Here is a 9,124-nt window from a genome sequence, read left to right as displayed (position 1 = left end):
GAACCACAGTTATCAGCGATGCTGCCTGAACTAGAAACTTCGCCCGTTCATCGACAACCTAATCGACAGCCATAAGTGAGAAGTTGTTGCCGCTCCGGGGGAGTGTTGTTGCCGACACCAACGTCGTCCCCATCCTCACAGCCGCAGATCTAAGTCGTCGTGTCGTCGGTGCCAATGACAGATGATGGCTTGTCATGGAGCTAGGGGTGAGTGAGTAAATGGGGATGGTGAGGGTATATTTTGCCAATCCCGCTTCCATCGATTTCCTCCTCCCGTATCTCCGACCGAATCCCCCTAGCATTGTGATACGTCCCAAACGTATCTATAATTTCTGCTTGTTCCATGATCTTTTGGGTGACATTGTTATATGTTTTGCTACACTTCTATATCTATAATTTATGCTTGTTCCATGATATTTTGGGTGACATGGTGGTGTGGCGTGGGAGAGGAGGGCGACGACGGCAAGGAGGTTGCGACGATCGGGTGGGTGGGTGATAGCGGCAGTTGGGGCTGCAGTGGTCAGGGTTGGGATAGCGACGGCAGGAAGGGTGCAACGGCGACTAATGTGTAGCGGCGGCACAGGCGCGGCGACGGTGGCGGAAGCGATTAGGTCGAGGAAGGAGGCGGTATCTGATACCATGTAGGTTGTCAATATTTATATTGATCGTACAATTTGAAAGCGAGACCAAACACTCTAGACCATTACTGCCTTAGCATATATAGAGTACATGGGCAAGAATATCTCAACCGTATATGATATACAAGGAAAGGATCAGAAGATATCTATAAAACTAGGAAATAACAAACATAATCCTAGCTGCCTAGTGTACACATGATGATCATGCTCAACAGGAATGTCTCCTCCGACTGAATATACATCATGAGAAGGTCTGAAATAAATAATAATAATGAAGCAGTCACCAATACAAGTCTTGAACTTGAGCCCTCATGGGCTAGTTACATCACAAAAAACATAATCATCTGCGCATTCTTGTTCCTCCATATTAACAAACTTTTTTCTACTAGTAGAACCATTGACGGCTTTTTCCAGCGTCATGGTTGCCATTGTACTCCCTTGGGTTCTTTTTTACTCCCCAATATATGATTCGTCTGAAGTCAAATTCTAATATTTTCCCAAACCTAGATCAATAGCTCCACATGCCACCGAGGGCTTGAGTTCTTGCTTTCCAAAGCTTCTACTACATCCGTTCTAAAATATAAGTCTTTTTAGAGATTTTTTCTCAAGGGACCATGTAGGTAGAAAAATGAGCGAATCTATACTTTAAAATATATTTATATACACCGCATATGGTCTTCTAGTAAATAAAACCTTTAAAAAAATATGGGAAAAGATTTTCGTCGGCCGGTGGATTATACTCCCTGCGTCCACCTTCTCCTACGCTCAACACGTGTCATGTGTGAATGACGCAGGTGGCCGCCGCTCGAGTCGTGCACACCCGAACTCCACTTCAGCCACCAACGGCCAAGCTGCGCCGCTTCAGCCTCCCCTCTCGCCCTTCGTCGTTTGCTCTAGTCGGTCAATGTATTTTTTTATAATTTCTGCAACAAGGGCCTTGTTGCAATAGTCCTTCCACAACATCATATCTGTTGCAGAAATTTCTCGATTCACGCCGTAAACGACATAATTATTTTCAACGAAAAATTTCTGCAACATTATTCATGTTGTAGAAGTCCTTTCTAATAATTTCTGCAACAAGGGTCTTGTTACAAAAGCCCTCCCGCAACATCATATCTGTTGCAGAAAATTCTCGATTCACATCCCAAACGACATCATTATTTTGAGAGAAAAATTTCTGCAACATTATTCATGTTGCAGAAGTCAACCCGCAACATCATCAATGTTGTGAAAAATATAAAGAAGAAAATAATAGTTTTACAACACCACTCGATTCGCACAACACACGACGTCACTATTTTCAGTAAAAAAATCTGCAACATTGTCCATGTTGCAAAAGTCCTCCCGCAACATCATTTATGCTGCAAAAAAGATGAAGACCAAAATAGTAATTCTGCAACACCACCTTTGTTGCAAAACTTTTTCCGCAACATCGTCCATGTTGCAAGACATAAAAATAGCGCTTTAGTGGTTTTGCAACAAAGCAATTATTGCAGAGCGAGTTATGCAACATCTACCTTGTTGCAATTTGCGTGCGGGAGATCCAACGACTATTGTTGCTCAATCCACGATCCAGGAGGTGGTGGATGTTTTTAATTAATCCACCGACGGACGCGTAGGGTCGCCCAAAAAATATTTAGAAACGAAGGAAGTATATTTTTGCAAACATGAATCCATGCCTCCCACATGACGTTGACGGTTTCAGTTGCCGCTTCTCATTTCTGAATATGGATCCACGGGCCCACATGTAACCCGATGCTGCATGCAATCGGTCCTTTCCTGTCTGAAACCGGAAACTTGGCAGTAACCAACTTTCCTGACAGAGACCAAACGGCCACGGTCACCATCTATCGGCTTGGCTGGCTACCGTTCTCTCTTGTTCTCGGTTCTTAAATCCAGCATGGACAGGGCATTCCTGTCCCGGCAAACATGGCAAACTGCCGCATGGTTTTGGCACCGGTCAGATTTCTCGGAAGCAGGGCCCAGCGCCACCGTCTTCCAGCCCCCTAGACCGAGGATTTCGCTTGCACACGGAGCCGGTGTGAGACGCGGGCAACAAGGCGTGGTGCAACGGCCCCCGCATCATTTCACCAGGCTATAATACTTACTACTAGTGGTATATGGTCTTCTTCCTCTGATGCTTCAGAGAGTTCATATCATAATTTCCACAGGTTGCAAGAGACGAGGGCGCTGCCATCACGTGATAACCACCATCACCCGCCCTCGTCCGTTAAAAAAAAAAAACATCGGCTTCGCAATTTTTTTTCTTTCTCTAAAATGGAGGCGCCAAACAAACATACCGGAAGCTAAAGTTAACTCTCAAGTCAGGTCATCATACATACGCTGCTGTTGTTACCAGTCACACACACACACACACCGACAAACCTATGTCTGCTGCTGCGATTTTCTCACTAATAATGACACTTGTAAGCTGTAACTGAAAATATCTGGTTCAAGACGGCTCCGGCCTCAGGCAGATGCCTGACGGGTGAACCAACGAGACGTTTCTCCCGCTGCAGATCCTCCTCCTACACCACCCCGGAGGGTAGCCGTAGCACCAGCTGCCCGCCGACGAGGCTGCACCGCCACAAACGCCCAGCATATCAGGTAACGATGTTCGGGGTCAGGTTATAACATCTATGAGGTCCATGGGGGGTTTGTTTACCTCTTCACATAGTAGTAGCAGAAATCTGCGAGGATGAAGGTCTGCACGATTTCTGATAGGAGAACCATGGATGGCCACAACCCGTAGCCCAGCGCAGTCAACAGACGCCCACGAGTGTCCAAAACCTACGCAATTCACACAAGCGTCAATGGGTTTTTTGCTTTCAAAAAAACATACAAATCACACTTCCTGCAAGGTAAACAAGAATGACAGAAGAGGTCCACTGAATAACACATCAGCACTCATCACATACTGAGGAAACTAACACATAATCACTTATCACAGACAACGGTGTAAGATAGAGCTGACAGCAACAATAATGAACACAGAATGCCGCAATACAAATCACACTTGTATGTATAAAACAGGCTCAGGGATTTTTTTTTCCAGAAGACAAACCTGGAGAACCCAGTGGGCGCAGCTAAGAAACCTCGCAACCCCCAGCGCAAATACATAGTGAGCTGTGAACGGTTCCACAATCTGCACAAGATGGTTGGTCAGCAAACTTCACCTCAAGTAAGGAATTGCCTGCTACCATATTACCTTGGTATTTTGCATCAAACGCAGTTGTGGAAGCACTGAGACAGCTTCCAGGTAAACACAGAACGCCCAGCTAAACCGGTTTGCGATGTTGTGAGATGTTGAAGGATGAACAAGTATCGCCAACACAGCACAAGGTATCACCTTCAAATAACGTAGAAAAAAAGGGAAAAAAAATTAAGTCCGCATGTATTATGAGTTAAGATGAAATTTTTTGCAACTGAATAAGCAAAACAATCTGGTAGTTCATTGTAAGTTTCAACGCTTTAAGTTAGTGATACATGGCTTTCCTAACACTTATACTACCCCATTAACCAATAAGATTTTAATGCCTTTAGGCTGGTCATAGTGGGCATAACTTAGCTAGTAACATAACGCACCACAAGACAAGTTTGCTTATGTGGCAAGTAGTTAATGAGCAGAGGTGTTTGTGGTAACATAACGTGTTACTGTAACATAACGCACACCAAGGCAAAATGAGTCTACATCTAAATAAATGAAGGCTTGCATGACACCACACATATTACTACCCACTATGAAGGTAGTAACATAGACTAGTAACATGTTACTAGTCTAAGTTACTTCCCACTTGACCAGCCTTACAAGGCTTTGACATTTTACCACCACAAGTCATCCAGGGTGAGAGCCCATTAATTATCTCAAAGCAATTGACCAGAAGATATGCACATAGATTGGGTACGAAGATTATCACACTACATTACAGATGAAGGTGCCAACATAGCACTATGATTTTCTCAACTGAGCGAAAAGCTTACAGATAAGGAAGGCAGTAAACACAACAAAGAGTCATACCAATACCTAGTATAAAACAAAAAAAGAAAGAGTGGTGTAGAGCACAAGTTGGTATAGTTCTATCTTTCATGCAAGGAAGCCACAGAAAGAATAGAAATAGCAATTCGCATATGCAGAGAAGTAAGCAACTAATTAGCTGAGCATTGGTAAGTCCATTTTTAGCTTATTGATCAAACTGCAACAAAAGTGTGAACATCGCAGCCCCAGCTTATGCAAACCTAAATTCACAAAATTAGGTATAGGAGTTTGTGTATTCTTACCACATAGTACAATGCAAAGTTGTCCTTGTCCACCATATAAGTTGACCTAAGTTTGAACCGAATCATGTAAATAACAAAAAGAGTAGCCACTAGTGTAGCAGTATCCAACACGGTATGGATGTCATATTCCATGACAAAGCTGCAGTATAGTCTAACAGCTAGAAACAATGCAGTCAAATCCTGAGTCTTAAGGGATAGTCCTGCAAGATTTAAGAAAGAAGTCATCAGATACTTACTAAAACAGAGAGCACTAGTAAGGCCACAAAGACACATAAATCATAAGAGTGATTATAAATGTTAGCAGGTTTATACTTTATACTAGTACCTATCTCACGTGAACATGTTAGAAAAGAGAAGCTTTTCCGAGTAAAGCAAATACCGCACTCACGAACATGTAATTTATGGCCACAAACCATGTACTCCCTCCGTCACGGTTTAGAAGGCACAGTTAAACTTGCGTGCGTTTCCAAAATAGACAAGGTTTAAGGCGCGAAAGCAATTACTCTTATTAATTACTCACTAGTACTAGTCATGCATGTGCCCTCCCAATTTGCTGCTCATGCATTAGTACTAGTATTTTCTCATTTGATTAGGCGTATTAGCATCTACACCTGCTACATCTCACAACCAATCGATGACTACCTTGGTCCCAGAGATTTTCAAGCGTGCCTTCTAAACCGTGACGGAGGGAGTAGAAAGAGCACATAAAACATACACATGGCTGAAGAATATTACGGAAATTTTGACAGGAAAACTATTTCTAAGTTGCGATCAGAAACTAAGGTTTTGATGATTCCAAGCTGGCTTGTCACAATCATACCAACCATCAAATGTAAATTTATTCATCCACATGCGAAAAAAGCGTCCACATATTATTTACCAGTTGAGGATTGAAGATATCACTGAAAATTTGTACATTAACAAGGATACGGTTGTTGCAAAGGAACTTCCTTTTCTACAGATTTAAGTCCAGATGGACCCAAAATACACTCAGAAGTCAGCAGATTACCTATCATCCACAGATATAGAACTAAACAAAATGTGTATGATGCAAATTAAAACTGTAGACTACAACATCAATATTGCCTCATATGATGATTCTAGTAAAAAGGATAAAGCAGTCAGCTTTACATACCAACACCAAATCGACTCTAAACATACGGACCTTCAAACAAATCTAGAAAAATCAAAAGCTTTAAAACAACATAATCAGATAAAAAATAGACATTTTCTCCAACTTGCATCGGCATTGAATCATTGAGAGCATATTCCCTCTTGCAGCTCTAATAGCATATCAGATCAGTAATTAGCTTCCTCTTATACATCAAAATTCTAAACCGACAGGCTGCCGACGCATCAATCCAGCTCCGTGAACAAATCAAATCGTAGGAAATTACCGCTAACAAACGCGAAATTCAGGCAGGGAAGCAGATCGAAATAAAATCCCAATCTGGGTGGCTGCCACATCCTAGATGTCCACCATGACAAACCAGCAATCCGCCGGGTTTTTTTTTCCTCTCACGAACTGCGCCGGAGAAACGTTTTCGAATCGCGCGGCCAGTGAAAACGCCCCTAAAAAATCTCGAGCGGTGTCCACGGATCGATGCGCGGACGTGAACGGGAGCGACAGGGGGGTACGGGGTAGGGGATGGGGGGAGGGCACGAACCGGCGCAGGTCCTCTCCTTGGTGAGCTTGTAGATGAGCACGGCGATGCCGAGCGCGTGCACGGCCTCGGCGGCGACGAAGAGGTTGTCGTGGTCGTGGACGATGAAGCGGATGAAGACGAGCGCGGCCATGCCGGTGACCACGGCGAGGAAGGCCTTGACCTTGGGCGGCTGGCGCCGCACCCACGCCGTCACCACGCCGAGCGGCCGCTTCGACGCCCTCATCGTCGCCCGTCGCCCTCTCCTCCGATCGGAGAACACGGGATTTATTTCCCTTTTTTTGGTTTATTTTTCCACCCTGCCTTCGCTGCGGCGGCGTTCGTACTCGTGAGTTATTTTTGGAGGCTACGGGGGGAGGAGGAGAGGGGGTAGTAGATCGATCGGGCGCAGTTATGGCCGGCAGGGCCGGTCCGACCTATGGGTAAAGGGGGCGACCGCCCTGGACCCCAAGAGCATACCTGGCCAAACGGATTGGCCCGGCTCGTCATAATCGTGCTAGGCACGGCACGGCACGCCTGAGTCTGATTATTAGCCGGGCAGTGCTGTACCGGTCCATCGGCGCAGCCTTCCGGCTCAGACACGGCACGGAGGCTATACGGGTCGGTCTGTAGGTACGCCAGACCCGCTAGCCTGTTATTTATTTATTTATTTTTAGGCTATTATTTGAGCTGATTTTAGCATGTTAGGCTGTTTTTTGGGCCGATTTTAACATATTAGGCTGTGTTTTGAACCGATTTTGGCCTATTAAGTTATTTTTTATCCTATATATATATAAATAAGTAAAAAAAATAAACGGGCCGTGTCGTGCCGGCTCGCGTGCCCAACCCTCAGGCCCAAGCACGGCCCGTTTAAATCGTGTCGGGCCGGGCCCATGTCGTGCCGTCGTGGCGGGCTGGCGGGCCGGCCTGTTTAGCCCGACCCGTTTGGCCAGGTCTGCCCAAGAGAGGAGGGCCCAACTAAAATTTGTACTGGTAAACACTATACAAACAGAATAAAATCATTATTGTGACCTTTTCATTGAAGTTGAGCACAAAATAAACCCGGTTTAAAAAGATTTCACGATCTAACCCTTCTTGAAACGTCACAAGCCGTGGCGTTGCTGCCCCACTACAAAACGCCACTCAAGTGTGGTGTTTTTGACCACCACCCGAACGTCAGTCTGTTGTGGTGTTATCCTTTCCTCGTAACGCCAAGGTTGTCTCGCGTTTCTTACAAGCACTACAACGCCAAAGGCTATGGCGTTTCTGCCTGCCTATTTATTAGGGGGCCACCCTCCACTCATCACTCACTCTCTTCTTCCACCACTCTCACTCTCTTATCTTCCCGAGCTGCAGCCTCCTTTTCCCCATTTCTCCCCCACTTCTCCCTCTCAAATCCTTTCAAAAGGATTGGTTTGGTCCGTGGATCCAATACCATTTGCGTTGCTTGAGGTAATCTCCTTCATCTTCTCATTTTTTATTGGTTGGAATTGTCTATTTGGGTGGTTTTTTCTCATGTGTTGTAGCCCTAATAATGTAACGCCCAAGCTGCGACCCTATCCTTAAGTTGGCACGAGGGCCTCGTCAGGGATAGAAGCGCATCTCGTCGTTTCCCAAGAATGGATATCATTACAAGTACATGTACTGAAGAGAAGAGTATATGGAATTGGCTTACACTCGCCACAAGCTACATCCGAGTCACATCAGTACAATACATAATCATCATGAAGAAGAGCAGGGTCCGACTACGGACGGAAACAAACGAAAAAAGAAGAACGACGTCCATCCTTGCTATCCCAGGCTGTCGACCTGGAACCCATCCTAGATCGATGATGAAGAAGAAGAAGCAACTCCAAATGAACAATAAACGCGTTCGTGTCAAGTAACATTTACATGTACCTGCAACTGGTGTTGTAGTAATCTGTGAGCCACAAGGGACTCAGCAATCTCATTTCCAAAGGTATCAAAACTAGCAAAGCTTAATAGGTGAGGTAAAGTTAAGTGGTGAGGCTGTAGCAAGCGACTAAGCATATGTGAGGTGGCTAACTTAGGAGTACAAGAATAAAGAGGGGGATGATCTACGCATAGCGGATGTGAGCTACTGATGATCAAATGAATGATCCTGAACACCTACTTACGTCAAACATAACCCCACCGTGTCCTCGATCGGAGAAGGAACTCACGAAAGAGACAGTCACGGTTACGCACTCAGTTGGCAAGTTTTAATTAAGTTAACTTCAAGTTATCTAGAACCACTGTTAAACAAAGTTTCCACGTTGCCACATAACCGCGGGCACGGCTATCCGAAAGATTTAACCCTGCAGGGGTGCTCCAACTAGTCCATCACAAATTACCACAAGCCGCATAGAAATCCTCGATCACGAAACTCGCGATCTCGTCGGACTCCTTAGTGGAAAACCTCAACTCTGAGATTACCCAAAGCATCACCGGAATCCCGATGCACAAGATATTTCGTAAAAGGTAAAACTAATCCAGCAAGGCCGCCCGACGTGTCGACGATCCCGATAGGAGCCGCGTATCTCGTTCTCAGGACACGACAGATGAG

At 45.1% G+C, this 9,124-nt stretch overlaps 1 protein-coding gene across 1 annotated transcript; it reads right to left on the bottom strand.

The window, feature by feature from the left end:
• Nucleotides 1-2,888: 2,888 nt before the first annotated feature.
• On the bottom strand, nucleotides 2,889-6,959 carry LOC123400109 (ER lumen protein-retaining receptor erd-2.2-like). The gene is made up of 6 exons (XM_045094520.1): nucleotides 6,583-6,959; nucleotides 4,916-5,115; nucleotides 3,846-3,986; nucleotides 3,702-3,782; nucleotides 3,303-3,427; nucleotides 2,889-3,214 (listed from the first exon to the last, which is right to left on the bottom strand). The coding sequence occupies exons 1-6, from the start codon at nucleotides 6,803-6,805 to the stop codon at nucleotides 3,166-3,168; spliced, it is 819 nt and encodes a 272-aa protein (XP_044950455.1). The 5' UTR covers nucleotides 6,806-6,959; the 3' UTR covers nucleotides 2,889-3,165.
• Nucleotides 6,960-9,124: the final 2,165 nt, after the last annotated feature.

The sequence above is a fragment of the Hordeum vulgare genome, chromosome 5H (genome assembly GCF_904849725.1).
Source record: "Hordeum vulgare subsp. vulgare chromosome 5H, MorexV3_pseudomolecules_assembly, whole genome shotgun sequence".
Lineage (NCBI taxonomy): Eukaryota > Viridiplantae > Streptophyta > Magnoliopsida > Poales > Poaceae > Hordeum > Hordeum vulgare.
The sequence above is the reverse complement of the archived record's forward strand: the minus strand, read 5'-3'. Positions and strand labels throughout refer to the sequence as shown.

Excerpts from the sequence above, each read along its gene's own strand:
- LOC123400109 (XM_045094520.1), bottom strand. The coding sequence starts at position 6,805 with ATGAGGGCGTCGAAGCGGCCGCTCGGCGTGGTGACGGCGTGGGTGCGG. Across the intron at positions 3,428-3,701 it reads GCGCCCACTGGGTTCTCCAG|GTTTTGGACACTCGTGGGCG; the intron begins GTTTGTCTTCTG and ends TGAATTGCGTAG. Across the intron at positions 3,215-3,302 it reads TGCTACTACTATGTGAAGAG|CCTCGTCGGCGGGCAGCTGG; the intron begins GTAAACAAACCC and ends GTGGCGGTGCAG.